Raw genomic sequence first — 18,172 nt, forward strand, 5'->3', positions numbered from 1 at the left:
ACCGTGTGGACTGCAGATTCCTCGACTTGCGCCATAGGGTGGTGGGGTTTCGGGTTCCGCTGGATAGGTCAGGAGTCCACTACACGCAACAAGCGGCTACACGGATAGCAGGGGTTGTGTGGCGTGGGCTGGGCGGTTTTTTGGGTTAGATGGCCTTGGGCAAGTACAGAAAGGGCAACAGCCTCAACGGGTGCGGGACAAAGTCAGGACATGCGGGGACCAAACAGCAATCGGTATTGTAATTGTAAACTGTCGAAGCTGCGTTGGTAAAGTACCGGAACTTCAAGCGCTGATAGATAGCACCGAAGCTGAAATCGTTACAGGTACAGAAAGCTGGCTGAAGCCAGAGATAAATTCTGCCGAAATTTTTACAAAGGTACAGACGGTGTTTAGAAAGGATAGATTGCATGCAACCGGTGGTGGAGTGTTCGTCGCTGTTAGTAGTAGTTTATCCTGTAGTGATGTAGAAGTGGATAGTTCCTGTGAACTATTATGGGTGGAGGTTACACTCAACAACCGAGCTAGGTTAATAATTGGCTCCTTTTACCGACCTCCCGACTCAGCAGCATTAGTGGCAGAACAACTGAGAGAAAATTTGGAATACATTTCACATAAATTTTCTCAGCATGTTATAGTCTTAGGTTGAGATTTCAATTTACCAGATATAGACTGGGACACTCAGATGTTTAGGACGGGTGGTAGAGACAGAGCATCGAGTGACATTATACTGAGTGCACTATCCGAAAATTACCTCGAGCAATTAAACAGAGAACTGACTCGTGGAGATAACATCTTTGACCTACTGATAACAAACAGACCCGAACTTTTCGACTCTGTATGTGCAGAACAGGGAATCAGTGATCATAAGGCCGTTGCAGCATCCCTGAATATGGAAGTTAATAGGAATATAAAAAAAGGGAGGAAGGTTTATCTGTTTAGCAAGAGTAATAGAAGGCAGATTTCAGACTACCTAACAGATCAAAACGAAAATTTCTGTTCCGACACTGACAATGTTGAGTATTTATGGAAAAAGTTTAAGGCAATCGTAAAATGCGTTTTAGACAGGTACGTGCCGAGTAAAACTGTGAGGGATGGGAAAAACCCACCGTGGTACAACAACAAAGTTAGGAAACTACTGCGAAAGCAAAGACAGCTTCACTCCAAGTTTAAACGCAGCCAAAACCTCTCAGACAAACAGAAGCTAAACGATGTCAAAGTTAGCGTAAGGAGGGCTATGCGTGAAGTGTTCAGTGAATTCGAAAGTAAAATTCAATGTACCGACTTGACAGAAAATCCTAGGAAGTTCAGGTCTTACGTTAAATCTGTAAGTGGCTCGAAACAGCATATCCAGACACTCCAGGATGATGAAGGCATTGAAACAGAGGATGACACGCATAAAGCTGAAATACTAAACACCTTTTTCCAAAGCTGTTTCACAGAGGAAGACCGCACTGCAGTTCCTTCTGTAAATCCTCGCACAAACGAAAAAATGGCTGACATCGAAATAAGTGTCCAAGGAATAGAAAAGCAACTGGAATCACTAAACAGAGGAAAGTCTATTGGACCTGACGGGATAGCAATTCGATTCTACACAGAGTACGCGAAAGAACTTGCCCTCCTTCTAACAGCCGTGTACCGCAAGTCTCTAGAGGAACGGAAGGTTCCAAATGATTGGAAAAGAGCACAGGTAGTCCCAGTCTTCAAGAAGGGTCGTCGAGCAGATGCGCAAAACTATAGACCTATATCTCTGACGTCGATCTGTTGTAGAATTTTAGAACATGTTTTTTGCTCGAGTATCATGTCGTTTTTGGAAACCCAGAATCTACTATGTAGGAATCAACATGGATTCCGGAAACAGCGATCGTGTGAGACCCAACCCGCTTTATTTGTTCATGAGACCCAGAAAATATTAGATACAGGCTCCCTACGGAATATCAGACCAGCTGTGTGGCTGGATTGAAGAGTTTTTAGCAAACAGAACACAGCATGTTGTTATCAATGGAGAGACGTCTACAGACGTTAAAGTAACCTCTGGCGTGCCACAGGGGAGTGTTATGGGACCATTGCTTTTCACAATATATATAAATGACCTAGTAGATAGTGTCGGAAGTTCCACGCGGCTTTTCGCGGATGATGCTGTAGTATACAGAGAAGTTGCAGCATTAGAAAATTGTAGCGAAATGCAGGAAGATCTGCAGCGGATAGGCACTTGGTGCAGGGAGTGGCAACTGACCCTTAATATAGACAAATGTAATGTATTGCGAATACATGGAAAGAAGGATCCTTTATTGTATGATTATATGATAGCGGAACAAACACTGGTAGCAGTTACTTCTGTAAAATATCTGGAAGTATGCGTGCGGAACGATTTGAAGTGGAATGAACATATAAAATTAATTGTTGGTAAGGCGGGTACCAGGTTGAGATTCATTGGGACAGTCCTTAGAAAATGTGGTCCATCAACAAAGGAGGTGGCTTACAAAACACTCGTTCGACCTATACTTGAGTATTGCTCATCAGTGTGGGATCCGTACCAGATCGGGTTGACGGAGGAGATAGAGAAGATCTAAAGAAGAGCAGTGCGTTTCGTCACAGGGTTATTTGGTACCCGTGATAGTGTTAGAGATGTTTAACAAACTTAAGTGGCAGACTCTGCAAGAGAGGGGCTCTGCATCGCGGTGTAGCTTGCTCACCAGGTTTCGAGAGGGTGCGTTTCTGGATGAGGTATCAAATATATTGCTTCCCCCTACTTATACCTCCTGACGAGATCACGAATGTAAAATTAGAGAGATTAGAGCGCGCACGGAGACTTTCAGATAGTCGTTCTTCCCGCGAACCATACGCGACTGGAACAGGAAAGGGAGGTAATGACAGTGGCATGTAAAGTGCCCTCCGCCACACACCGTTGGGTGGCTTACAGAGTATAAATGTAGATGTAGATGTAGAAATAAGTAATTTAGAACTGTATGAGGTTTCAACTGTTTACATCTTGTGGCCATCTCTTTAAACAGCTCTCAGAATTAACAAAAAAGCACATTTACACTCTTATGAAATTTCTTACCAACAGTTCCCTTCATTTTAATTGCTCTTCACAATTACAATAGTAAATTATAATGATTTGTGTTATCCTTTATGGATTCTAGCTTTAGCTAAGAGGCAAGAAAATTACAAAGCTGTAAATACCTTTCATGATCCATCCACAGATATAAAAAAAATGTAGAGTAAAGAGGTATGTTTAAAAATAAATTTGAAGTTCCTTTAATTAACAACAATTTCATTATATTAAACAAGTAATGTAACAGAATCATTTATTGAACATTACATGTGGCTAGCACATATATGGAGATAGATTTTTGTTATTGTGCATCTCTCATATGTTACCGTAATGAAATTTATCTTGAATAAAATTTACGGAAAATGTTTGTATGTAATAGTTTTTTCTCATATTTTTCAATGTTTTTGTACAGAAAATGTATTGGTTTCATTCCCAGCTCATTTTGTATTCTTTTCTTATTACCATTACTTATCAAAACATATACAATATTTTGTTAACTATAAAAAATTGAAATACTTAATCAGATAACCCACAGGTACGTTGAGTGGAGTCAGCATGCTCCGGAACCTGGGGAATACATTTTCAGTGGAGATCTTGATCTTTTACATTTCATTGACGTTGCACAAGAAGAGGGTCTGTTAGTGATTCTCCGAGTTGGACCTTATATTTGTGCAGAAAGAGATATGGTAAGTTAGTGTTCCTTATTATTTGTAACTAGGGGTAGTAACACAAATATTAAGAAAGACAGAAACCCATTTGAATATTGTGTATGCATCTCCATGATTAGCCCAATGAACAACTGTCATGCTGCAACTCTTCCACTTGGAGTTATCTTGATCAACAACAATTTAACCTTTCTGATTCTGCTATAGCAATACATCCTAGCAAACATAAATTTTTATTTTGAATAGGTGATGGCAGAATGCTGTGAACTAATGTACATACTTCATATCATATAGTGAATGGTTGATTTTATGCTGTCCAAGAAAGATATTTTCATTAGTAAAATGAAATTGTCATTTGAGAAGACAGAGTGCTAAGACTTATAAAAAATTAGTTAAGGAGTATGAGCTCAAATGAAACATGCTGGAAAGAAAATACAGATGGAATCAAGAATAGTTTGAGTTCACACTTGTAATGTGGAAAGGAAACAAAAACAGTTCTTTATTGCTGGAAATCTTTAGAAGGTAAAACTTAATATTTGGATTACATGAGATATAGTGGCCAGGGTGAGTGACTGCTACAGTGGGTGGAGAGTCTGGCTGTGATAGGTCAGGATGTCTGCAGTTCACCATCTTGGGCCTGGCTGCAATGGTGTGGTGGCAGGCATTGGTTTGGTTGAACAATCTCTTTATTTCACAACAACATACAGCAGTGAAGATGGTAATCAGAAGGTAGCTAGTGCCCCCATTATATGGCTGACTTCTATCAGCAAAGGTTGTCAGTGTCGGCGATGGCCCAGTAGATGGGCAGCATATGGCATCTTTTCTCAAGTAATAGTGGCAGCCGGGTAGGTCATGCCATCAGCATGGCAGCTGTAGCTCTGAATTGGGAATGGAGCTGAGTGACACACATCGGACAGTATAAGGTACCCATGGCAGCTGGCCCACACCTGCTGCTCAGCATGAAGTGTACTAGACCAGATGGGATCAAACCACGTGCGGGCCCCAGTGTGGATGATGGCAGTGGCTTGTACTCACACCAGGTGATGGTGAACACTGATAATATATGCTCACACAGGGCGAAGAATGTCTACAGTATTTGCTTGCTTGAGAAGAGGTAACCGGACAGCTAGATGGTTCAGGCTCAAATCCCAGTCCACCAGCGAGGCAGCCAACAGCAGATGATAGCCACACAGTGACTGGCCCACTGGTGGAGATGTGCCAGATCAGTGTAGCCAGTGCAGCACAGGCAGTGGCCTGGAACTAGTGCAAATGAAGTCTGGCAGTGGGAGCTTGTTGTTTCTTCTCAGCTTGATTACTGGCATGGACCTCCCCTCATGGCCAGCAGCTGGTGATATCTGCATTATGGCTGTTGAAATAGGCAGTGTGTACACAAGCTTGGTCCGTAGTTTTTCTGAAATGGCTGTGCTCCTGGCCTTTAAATCATAACAGGTCCTGTTGGTACTTCAATGTGCAGAACTCCTTCTTTTAGAGGCATCTTTTGCAGTGTCAGCTATCTGAATACATTCTCTTGTTACAGTACACGTAGTTACTGAGGTGTCTTGTGACATCCTCCTTGCAATGTTTTTTTCCTGAGTTGATCACAAGAGCTGTTTGCTTCACAAGGCAGAACCATGGTGCAAACTTTCTGTCTCCTTTGGGAGATACAGTCCATTTGATCATCATCTGTTTACATTTCTGGAAAAATCTTAACAAAAAATTTAATAGTGTGACATATTTGTACAATATACTCTGATTCTTCTTATTCTAAATCAGCATTAACCACAAAGTTCATTGACTGCATATTAAATTAATTACTATTTTCTAATATTAATCCAGTCTACGGGCAACAGATGCACTGGGAGCTCAAGTGATTGGGCTGTTGTCCATCTAAAGTGGATCACACAAAATATAATTGGAATCACAATGATACCAGAAATTGACACACCCATTATCATGAATTTACTGTGTTGTTTCTCATGGTACTGCTGGAGCATCTATTCTGGGCTAATGCATCCTTCTTGATTTGCTGTTTGTCCACTGAGATTTCCTCATTTCTCACCTATAGACATTACAATCTAATGAAGTGGGGATACTTACAAGGGTCAACAGTTTGTGAATATGGAGAAATACAGACAAAAAAATCTGTGTCAATGTTTATGTTGATCTGATTCTTGCAACAAGGAGGAGGCACAAGAAAATGCTGTACCAGTTGTTTGTTTCTGGATAACGACTCCTTTATTTCAATTCTGGTGTGTGTGTGTGTGTATAAATTCATTCCAGTTTCTTACCTGAAATTGCAAATTTATGGAATCCTGTGTATATGCTTCTGATTTGACTAAACAAATAATTTACTCTATTGAATCATCATGCAAAAAACTAGTAAAATAGTATAACAAAACTCTTTCTTCTTAACAAATTGCTTCTACATACATTTAATGGAAAATGAATTTACTCTGATGCTCAGCAATTCTCCTCATTTATATTGTGGCTTCTTTAATAATCACTCTGGCTCATTAAGCAGAATTCTTTGACAAAGTTGCACTACATATTTCCAGAAAAATATATCCCCTAAGACAGTGCTCACACAGAAGCCACCTATCATATTACCAAACCCATTACATTGATAAATAGCTCCAATTACTCCCCTCAATTACTCCCCTTACTTGAAAGGTAATTACAGACTGAACCATTCTTGCAGTGCTATGCATCATTGTACCTTCCCACAGTACATCATTGGCAGAAGTCTCCTCAAGCCAGAACAATGTCTCACAAGCTCCACTGTGTGCTGTGAAAGATCAACTTTCACATGGCTTTTTCTCTTACCCTCATATTGGTTCCAACTGGCAAAGTGTACAACTCTAGTGACCATCCCAGCAAATTGGTGTCATAAAGGGGGGGGGGGGGGGGGGGGGGTGTTGCTAGACACCTCAGTAACTAGGTGTGATGACGCAGAAGAATGTATTCAGTAAGCTCACACTGCAAATGATACCACCCAGGGCCTCCAAATGGAGGAGTTACTACACATTACAGCACCAAATGGGCTTGTGGCAGGGCTGACATGACAGGGAAACTGGGCAAATGATGTCATCATTGCTCAACGATTAGACCTGGCACCATTGGCCTTACATGAGAAGCACTGCAACTTCAGAAACACTAGCAGACTCAGTTTCCATAGATACTGCCTAACTTAGACTGGCCTTATGCTGTCATTGTCAGCCACTAGCCATGAGCTGACGTTCACAAGTCATCAAGCTGAGATGAGTCAGCAAGCTGCCACTATCATACATTGTCTTCACTAGCCATTGTCTGGATGCTGCCACCTTGGAGCCTTTCCACCAGTGGGGCACCCACTGAGTGACTGGTATCTGCCTTCCTGGTGGACCAGGGTTCAAACCTGGGTCATCTAGCTGTCCAGCCTTAACTGCCTGAGTGGGCAAATACTGCACTGTTGATCACACCATGAGGATACACATTATAGCCGTCCACTATCACCCGGTGTGATGGGCACACTCTGCCACCATCATCAATGCTGGGGACCATGGTTACCGTATTTACTCGAATCTAAGCTGCACTTTTTTTCCAGTCTTTGTAATCCAAAAAACCGCCTGCGGCTTAGAATCGAATGCAAAAAAGCGGAAGTTCTGAAAAATATTGGTAGGTGCCACCACAACTAACTTCTGCCGTCGAATATATGTAGCGCTACACAGGCATGCTTTGTAGGCACAGAGATAAATACTGGCGCCAAAACCTCTGCGTCAATAAACAAATTAAAAAAAAGGTGGAAGACGAGCTTTTTTTTCTCTGCCCCGAGTTTCAACACTGCATTTTCATACATTATCCAACGAAGTAAATACAAATTCCGTATTGTTCATCTTCGAATGTAGCAGAATTTCAATGTACTACGAAAATCCGACTGGCAAGACTTTTAGAGATGCTTGTCAATATGGCCAACTCTACGTTCTGAATTTTTTTCCTACCTGTGAGAAGAGATGGTTGCTAATAGGAACCTGATGAAATGTGAATCACATGCAGTATTATCACAGTCTAACATTATCTTCACCATAAGAATAATGCAAATATAAACATTTTGCCGTGTATTCTTTTACCGTGTTTGCTGCTATCTCATTTAAATACTGTCTGCCTAATAAACTACGAAACTTGAGTGAGACAACAGCAAACGCGGAAGAATATACGTATCGTGTCATGTTTATATTCGTATTATTCTTATGCCTAATAGTGATACAGTCAGAAATGAAGCACGGCAACTGACTAGATTTTTAAATCTAAGATGACTAATTTCTGTGCAGCATTTGATGTACTAAAGAAGCGGCCGCAAAGATTTTCAAATGGAGAAAAATTTTCGCCTACCTCTCATTTAGAACATGTTCTATCATACACAGTCTATTATTTGGTTCTTGTTGATCACTATCAAAGAAAGCAGCAGTGTAAGTAACAACAAATAGCAGTCCCTTGCCATTGTTTTGCTAATGAGATGATTCCTCTCCTTTTTGTTTTTGTTTTTTATTGTAAGCGGCGATAGCGCGCACAAAAGCAAACCATGCGACGAGCGGCGACACGCCATAAACACGCACTATCAGAATGCGACAAACAATGCATGACACAGTACAGTAATGCATTTTCAGCTTAGAGTGACGTAAACACCTATAACAAAGAAAACGGCACTTATCAGATCAAAGCAAAATAAGCAATCGACTCAAACCAGATGAAGCACGTGAAAAAGGAAGGGTACCCGTATAAATACGGACGGAGCGCCTGACGCATAGCAATGGCTGCCTGGTAAAGCTTAATTGCTAAGATTACGACTCGAACCAAAGTACTGTATCGTCTTTCTTTCGACCTAAATTGGGTCTCATATTACAATGGACCAACTTTGTTTCGATTTGGAGGTGCGGCCTAAAACTTTTCTCTCCCCTTGAATTTCGAGTCTCAAATTTCTGGTGTGGCTTAGATTCGGGAAATTTTTTTTTCCTTTATTTCGAGTCTTATTTTTTAGGTGCGGCTTAGATACGAGTGCGGCTTAGATTCGAGTAAATACGGTAATCCTGCCTAGCCTGGTACACTTTGTACTGAACAGCTGATTCAGAATTATAGCTGCCATGCTTATGGCATAACCTATTCAGCTGCCACCATCACTTGAGGGGTTACACATTGTCCATCTGCTGGGTAACTGTTACATGCTGTAGCTTCTTACAAAATAAAGAGATTATTCAACCAGTGCTGTTTCCATTATGGATCACTACCTGACAGCTGCCACCAGCCCACTGTAGTAAAGCTCAGGGTGGTGAACTGCAAATATCCCAACCATATCGCCTACCAGCCCCACCTGTCACCATAATGGCCATCCACATTGCCACTACAAGTAGTGTCAGAAGTGGTTGCCACCACCTCTAAATTGGCAGCTACAACTTGCAGCATCAACATGCAGTGGGATGACTGCAGGATTTTTGTTTCTCTTGCAAGCATCACGGCAAGTCAGGGGTCTTCTACCAGAGTTGTAATTATGCTTATATGCACAATTTGGGTAAAGTAGACTCAGATAGTGTTCTGAGGGTTGTCAAAAAGTTATGTTACATTCCACTGTTTGGAACAGACAATGTATTTTGTTGTGAGCAAGGAGTACAGCAAATTGTTTTTTGTGTAAAGCAGTAATCACAAGCCACCACTCAGGTGAAGGAACTAAGTTACAGTAAGAAGGGTCGTGTTGATATTATATTTAAGTGCCCTTCTCATCATTCTATTTTGTTCTCTTGTCATTTGTTTTTTTGTGTAACTGATAGAGGATCAACCATGCAAGGGTTGAAAACACAGGGGAGTGCCCTTGAGGAAACATAGTGAACTTTCTCAGTTCAGTTAATTGCACTGAAAGCAAACGATATGTGTATGTCTAAGAAACTGAATGCTATGGTAAGGAACATGCACATGTGCCCAGTGTACCTACTCCTGCTTATGTGAAGATGAGGTGAAAAATATGGGACAAGTGGTGGACTAGAGACAATGAATGATTCATTGATCTTGGGATAAGAAATGTTGTGCATATAGGGAGACTTGAAAGATTAAATAAGAGTGGTATTGGCATGGAAGCAAAAACCGGGGGGGGGGGGGAGTTGACAGTGTGAGATTATTTGTGCAGAAAATAGTAAAATTGTGGGATTATTAGCTCCAGTACCTTGTGGGAATTTAGAGTTTGAATATGCTGAAGCGCCATATCAAGTAATGTTTGCTCTGTTAAAGTAAATGAGTGTGTGACTAGCAACATGCATGATATTGATTTAGGTACAGTGGTATCTTCACCAGTGAGAATAACAGGTGTTGTGTACAGGCTGTGAAACTTGGGCCAGGTGTGATCCTGGATGGCTATGTACAGGAAAGTACATTGCAGACAGTAATTTATTTGTAGGTAGAGCAATGAATGTACAGGAAATATTGAAAATGTTGTGGATATTGATGTGTTGACACACATTTTATTTTCAAAGGTTGCAGATTTGTTGCCATCTGTTAGTTAATTAGTTTTACTTTCACATCACAAATTAATTTGTAGATGCTGAACATTTATGATCATTTCTTTTTCTTTTTTTCAATTAAATATACAGATGTGAGACAGTAATTCCTATCCACCATCTTTTGCTCACTGCAATAATAGAAATACTTCTATGGAAGGAGTTGTCAAGGAAAAGCTTTCTCAATTTGTTTTCAAATTTTACTTTGCTGTCTGTAACTGGCTAAGCTACAAAAAATTTTACATCCAGCATTGTGCACCAGTTTTTATGCTACAGATATCCTTAATGCAGAGTAATGAATGTCATTTTTCCTTCTGGTATTGTAATTATGAACATCATTGTTCCTTAGTGCTTGCAGGAAGAGTAATCAGACCAACAGGGCTAAATTCTTCCAGGAATGTCTGCCTGAGTCTAAGGAGGTTCATAAAGTTGATGATTCTTGCTCAGAAGTCATACTGGAAAGGAAGAATGAAAGTCTATCAGTTTAAAACAGGACTGATTCTGCTGATTGTATGTCAGTCTATTACTGTACAAAATGTAATCTGAAATAGTCCATAACTTTATGTAGAATGTATTTGCCATTACACAGGAGGATATTACTTGATATGTTTATGAGAAACATGCTATAGATTGGAATTATCATGTAAGAATATGGTCTGTGTCTATAAACGGGAAACCCATCCATTCAGTCTTTTTACTGATTAACTGTAACACAAACATTGGATAATATCACCAAGTGTATGCACTCACTTGTGAGTGAATCTAATAGTAAAAATATGTTTTCAATATTTTAATCTAAGTGTAAGATGTTTTGCCAAATTTGTAGTTTTGTTTTACAGGGTGGTCTACCATACTGGTTGCTTACCCTCAATCCAGATATCAGGCTGCGTACTAGTGATCAAAGTAAGTTATGTGATACAATTGAGCTAAATACAGAACCCAAATACTCTGTACTATTTTAATGTCATTAATCTGTTTTGTGATATTGTTATAATAAAATCACATTAGTGATGAAATATCTGTTGCAGTTTTGATGTCAGTGTAAATCCTATAGTTAACTGTCTCTCTTATATTGACGCTCAACTAATAACATTTATTATGACAGTGCATGACTTAATAAAAAGAGTGAAATAAGTATAAGCATGTAAATGTATAATAAACTGAGGAACTCAATAAGTATTTGCAAAATACAGTCTGCAAAGCTGTAAGAAACACACTTGGTGCTACTGAAAAAGATACTGTCTTGTGTATCAAAGTCATAGTCTACCTTAAAAACTTTTGCTCTGAAAGAATTACTTGTCTGAGTGCTGTTCATGCCTGTGTTACAAATGCTATCAAAAACAGCCGCAATCATGAAAACTGAACAAAGTTCCAGAGCTCTAGCGAGATCATTTCAGATTCTATAAAGAATATGCAGCTGAGTTACCCCTCTCCTAACCACAATATACCATAGATCACTCAAACAAAAAACTGTGCCCATTAATTGGAAGAAATCATGAATCACACTTATCTACAGGGTACCAAAAATGATATGTAAAATTGTCATTCAATATTATTGAATCTAGCTTAGAACATTTTCTGAGCTCAAATGCAAGGATGTTTCCTGAACAGAATGACCCCTTTCATACCAACCACCATGGATTGAAAAAATATGGGTGACCCAAAACTCAGCTTGCATTTTTCGCACATGATATCCTGAATTACATGCATCAAGACAGTCAGGTAGATTCAGTATTCCTTGACACCTGAAAAGCTTTCAAGTCAGTACCACACCATACTTATCAGTAAAAGTATGATCATACTGCGTATCAAACAACATTTGTGACTAGATGACTGGACTGAGGATTTCTTTGTAGGTAGGATGCAGCTTTTTATCTTGGATGGAGGGTTACTGAAAGATGTACAAGTAAGTTCATGCATGCCCTAGGTAAGTGTGTTGGCACACTCAATGTTCATATTTTATTTTTGTGGCCTTCCACTTCAAACTTTTTACAGATGATGCAATTATCTACCATGAAGAACTATGTGAACAAAGTTTTACAAATATTTGGTCACATCTTGATAAGATTTTGAAGTGGTTCAATGACTGATAATTCAATTATTCAGAAATGTAAAATTGTGCGCTTCAGAAAACATAAAACTGCAGTATGCTACGTTTTATATTCTTGCTGCTCTAGAGCTCATGCAAGACATGTGGACTTCATTTTTGATGACTAATAACAACATTAGCAGCATAGAATTTATTTTAAAATTTTATTACATCGAACCAATATCAACAACGTGCCTATTTTGAGCACCACACTGTAAGTACCATTATGTCATATCAACAATCCTTAAGATATGAACTACAAAAGAGCATACGTTACAATATGCACTTAATGTTTGTATAACAATGTAAGGCATGTGTTGCCATACATGAATATACAATCATTAGTAGTACATGTCTAAAGGCTCTTCATATGATACTTTCAGTGTGACGTTAATAATGTGCACATGGCCACATACTGGTCCAGCATAACAGCAGCATAATAAATCATAAAATATCCAGGAGTCATAAAAAAGAAGGTACATAGTATGCTATGACTACAGTATCAGTGAGGCATAACTGGAATCAATCAACTCATACACCTAGATAAACAACTTGTAAGGATGGAAAAATTATTCAGTCACTGCAACTAAATCACAGTTAAAGCAGGAAGCAGACTTCAGTTTGTTTATATTATTCTGGAAAAAAAGCTATCAGCCTACAAAGTATGTGCTGTTGTTGTGATCTTCAGTCCAAAGATTGGTCTTACATAACTCCATTCATCCTGTGCAAGCCTCTTCATCTCAAGCTTCTAAAATCAAAACATTCATCAGGAATAGATAATGTACAAGATTTTGTTATAAAAAATGTGTAGACTCAATTTCTGAACCACTGACGTATCTTGTAAACCTGTCTTCCTCAACTGGCAGCTTTACAACAAGTTTAAAAATAACTAAAGTTAAACCACTACACAAAAAAGGAAGCCAGGAAGAGGTTTCAAACTGTGGACCAGTTTCTCTTTTGTCTGTGTTTTTTCTAAAATTCTATGGAAACTCATTTATAAAAGATTGTCAAATTTCATAGATAAATATAATATGCTAACAGCATCTCAACATGGTTTTAGGAGAAATCACCAATCTTTTCTTTTCTGTATGAAATTCTACAGGCCCTAGATAGACAGGAACATAACTCAAGTATATTCCTAGATTTGTCAAAAGCATTTGATACCATCAATCATGATAAATTACTAGGTAATATTCAGAACTGGGGTATTAGGGGAGCAGCACATAACTGTATTAAATCACGCCTACATGAAAGAAAACAACTCATAGAGATAATATATGAAGTAAATGGGACAGTCAAAACTCACCAGTCAGAATTGTTAGTGGTCAAACATGGAGTTCCCCAAGGTTCCGTATTGGGTTCATTTCTCTTCTAATTATATATAAAAAATTTGTAGATGAACAGTAAAAAGAGTAAGCTATATCAATTTGCAGATGACACCTAAAAAAACTGTTGCAATGGGTATTTTCACCACCCAGAATAGGATACCAGCAAATCCTCCTGTAGAAATAAGTGGACAAAAAATTGAAAAAAAAAAAAAAATGGGAGTACAAAATTTCTCGGTGTATGGAGTCAACAAAACATGAAATGGGATACACACTTGGACTATGCGGACAAAAAACTGAGCAAAACATGTTTTGTAATGAGAATAATAAGAAACTGCATATCACATGATGATCTCAGGACCATATATTTTGCTTATGTTCATTCAATATTGAAATATGGTGCAGTGTTTTGAGGAAATTGTGAAGCTAGTCAGAAATCATTTAGATTGCAGAAAAAGATTATTAGATTAATGCAAGGGTTACATCAAATATCATCATGCAAGACACTATTTAGGAAAAATAAAATACTACCACTTCCATTTATTTATATACTTTAAACTGTAACTATTTTAAAGAAAAACTAAACAGCAAAGTCCAAGCATCACCCGTAATGGATCTGTACATAGCTACCACACAGGACCAATAAATTATGTATATGTACAGCAGACAAACACAGCACTATTACAGAAAGGCATACTCCACCCTGGCATCAAATCACAAAAGTAATAATGGACTTAACCAAGTTCAAATCAACTGTGAAGGATTACTTGGTTGAGCACTGCTTCTACAGAGTAAGGGAATACCTAGAAAAACAAAACTGCCTCACTGATTAAGGCTGTTTTTATAAAATGTGTAGAGTAAGAAATTATTGTATAATTTTATTTTTTATTAAAATGATGTCTGACAAGAAAGGAAAAAGTTAAGGAATGTGTATTGTAATTAATGAATGGTCCAATATCATTTTTACACTGTACAGTCCTAGATTCACAGGACCAATAAATAAATAAATCCAATCTTCAGAATTCTGCTGTAGTATCACATTGCAAAAGTTTCTGTTGTCTTTCTTTCTGGATCACTTATCATCCACATTTCATTTCTGCACAAGGCTATACTCAAGACATCAGAAAGGTTTTTCTGGACATTGCCACTCTGCATGCTATATCCTCTTTACTTCAGTTATCACAATTTATTTTACTGCCCAAATGGTGAAACTTATTTACTACTTTCAACATCTCTTTTTCTAATGTAATTCCCTCAGCATCACTTGATTTATTTCAACTATTACCCTTGTTTTGCTTTTGTTAATGCTCGTGTTGTATCCTCCATTGAAGATGCTGTCCATTCAACGTTACTTTCAAGTCCTTTGCTATCTCTGACAGAATTACAGTGTCATTGGCAAACCAGAAAGTTTTTGTTTCTTCTCCAAAAACTTTAATTCCCTTCCCAAATTCCTCCTTGCTTTCCATCACTGACAACTTGCTCCATGTACAGAATGAATAGCATTGGGGATAGTCCTCACTCCCTTCTGAACCACTGTTCCCCTTTCATGCCCTTCAAATTTCATACATGTGGTCTGATTTCTGTGCAAATTCTAATTAACCAATTGCTTCTTGAATTTTATCCCTATTATCTTCAGAAGTATAAAGTGTATTCCAGTTAACATTGTCAAAAGCTTTCTCCAAATCTCTCTCTCTCCTTTTTTCTTTTTTTTCTGGCCTCTTCATCTCAGAGTAGTAGTTGCAACCTAAATCCTCGATTATTTGCTGGGTGTATTCCAATCTCTGTCTTCCTCTAAAGTTTTTGCCCTCTACAGCTGCCTCTAGTACCATGGAAGCCATTCCCTCATTTGTTAACAGATCTCCTATCATCTTGTCATTTCTTCTTGTCATTGTTTTCTACATATTCCGTTCATCTCCAATTCTGTGCATAACCCCCTTTTTCTTGTTTTATCAGTCCACATAATTTTTAACATTCGTCTCTGACATCACATCGCAAATGCATCAATTCTCTTCTGTTCCGGTTTTCCCACAGGCCATGTTTCACTACCATACAATGTTGTGCTCCAAACATACATTCTCAGAAATTTACTCCTCAAATTAAGGCCTGTGTTTGATACTAGTAGTCTTCTCTTGGCCAGGAATGTGAATGCCCTTTTGACAAGTGCTAGTCTGCTTTTGATGTCCTCCTTGCTCCATCCATCATTGGCTATTTTGCTGCCTAGGTAGCAGAATTTCTTGACTTCATCTACTTTGTGAACATCAAACCTAACGTTAAATTTGTTGCTGTTCTCATTTCTTTTTCATCTCAATACTTTTGTGTTTCTTTGATTTACTCTCAGTCCGTATTCTTTACTCATTAGACTATTCATTGCATTCAGCAGATCCTGAAATTCTTCTTCACTTTCACTCAGGGTAGCAATGTCATCAGTGAATTGTATCATTGATATCCTTTCACCTTGAATTTTAATCCTACTCCTGAACCTTTCTTTTATTTCTGTCATTGCTTCTTTGATATACAGATTGAACAGTAATGGTTAAAGATGACATCCCTGTCTTACACCCTTTTTAATCCAAGCACTTCATTTTTGACCATAAACTCTTATTATTCCCTCTTGGCTGTTGTACATATAGTACATTATTCATCCCCCCCCCCCCTTATAGTGTACCCCTATTTTTCTCAGAATTCTGAACATCTTATATAATTTTACATTGTCAAACACGTTTTCCAGTTGGACAGATCCTATGAACGTGTCTTGATTTTTCTTTAGTCTTGCTTCCATTATCAACCTCAGTGTCAGAATTGCCTCTGTGGTGATTTTACCTTTCCCAAAGCCAAACTGATTGTCATATAACACATCCGATTGTGCCATAATTGTCGCACTTGTCACCTCTAGCAGTCTTCAGAATTGTGTGGATGATATTTTTCTGAAACTCAGATGGTATGTCGCCGGACTCATACATTCTACACACCAACATGAACAGTCATTTTGCTGCCACTTCCCCCAATGATTTTTAAATTCTGTTGAAATTTTATCTATCCTTCTGCCTCATTTGATTTTAAGTTTTTATTCTAATACTGGATCTTCTATCTCTTCTAAATCAATTCCTGATTCTTCTTCTAGCACATCAGACTACTCTTTCCCCTCATAGAGGCCTTCAGTGTACTGTAATTTCACCAAAAGTTGTTTTGTCTTTCCCATATGCTGAGTCAGTCCTTCTGACAATCATTTCCTTTTCGATTTCTTCACGTTTTTCATGCAGCCATTTCATCTTAGCTTCCCTGCACTTCCTCTTTATTTCATTCTTCAGTGACTACAAATGCTATAAAGGTAGGTTTTGCCTTTCTGTATCTTCTAAGGTACGTTGCAGGGTCACTATTGCCTAGCTTGTTCTGACATGTCTCTGTAACCCAAACTGATCTTCCCCAAGGCTGGCTTCTACCATTTTTTTCCATTCTTCTGTAAATAATTCATGTCAGTGCTTTATAACCATTAATTATTAAACTAAGAGTTCAAAAAATGAAAAATCCAGGACGGAATGTAACAATATTATGAAAAAAAGTAGATACTCACCATACAGTGGAGATGCTGAATTGCAGGTAGGCACAACAAAATAACTGTCACAAATAAAGTTTTCGGACATTATGGCCTTCATCCAGAATAAATAACACACACACACACACACACACACACACACACACACACACACACACAGAGAAACAAACAAATGCAACTCACACATATGACTGCAGTCTCAGGCAACTGAAACCACACTGCATGCGAGCAGCAGCACCATTGCATGATGTGAGTGACGACTGTATGAGGCTAAGGAGGAGGCTGGAGTGGTGAGGGGAGGGATAGTATGGTGGGGGCAGCAGATAGTGAAGTGCTGTAGGTTAGACGGAGAGCAGGCGAGTGGGGGGAGGGGAACGGGAGGGTGGGGGGGGAGGGGGGGAGGGCGTTGCAGAAAAGGAGAGAAGTAAAAAGACTGGGTGTGATGACGGAATAATGGCTGTGTGTTGTGCTGCAATGGCAACAGGGAAGGGGCTGGATAGGTGGGGACAGTGACTAAGTATGATTGAAGCTAGGAGGCTTACAGGAACATAGGATGTATGCAGGGAAAGTTCACATCTGCGCAATTCATAAAAGATGGTGTTGGAGGGAAGTATCCATATGGGACGGGCTGTGAAGCAGTCATTGAAATGAAGGATGTCATGTTTGGCAGTGTGTTCAGCAACAGGGTGGTCCACTTGTTTCTTGGCCACAGTTTTTCGGTGCTCATTCATGTGGACAGACAGCTTATTGGCTGTCATGCCTGTGTAGAATGGAGCACAGTGATTGCAACTTACCTTGTAGATCACGTGACTGGTTTCACAGGTATCTCTGCCTTTGATGGGATAGGTGATGATCATGACCGGACTGGAGTAGTTGGTGGTGAAAGGATGTACGGGACAGGTCATGCATCTAGGTCTGTTACAGAGGTATGACCCATGAGATAAGGGGTTAGTAACAGGGCTTGTGT

General features: G+C 39.1%; 1 protein-coding gene across 1 annotated transcript in view; it reads left to right on the plus strand.

Moving 5' to 3' along the window:
- Positions 1-18,172, plus strand: part of LOC124722062 (beta-galactosidase-like) — a 305,764-nt gene that overhangs the window by 161,348 nt on the left and 126,244 nt on the right. Inside the window, exons 3-4 of the mRNA XM_047247258.1 lie at positions 3,591-3,741; positions 11,078-11,141. Of these exons, the coding sequence (XP_047103214.1) occupies positions 3,591-3,741; positions 11,078-11,141 (215 nt within the window). The remainder of the gene's footprint in view (positions 1-3,590; positions 3,742-11,077; positions 11,142-18,172) is intronic.

This window comes from Schistocerca piceifrons, chromosome X, assembly GCF_021461385.2.
Source record: "Schistocerca piceifrons isolate TAMUIC-IGC-003096 chromosome X, iqSchPice1.1, whole genome shotgun sequence".
NCBI lineage: Eukaryota > Metazoa > Arthropoda > Insecta > Orthoptera > Acrididae > Schistocerca > Schistocerca piceifrons.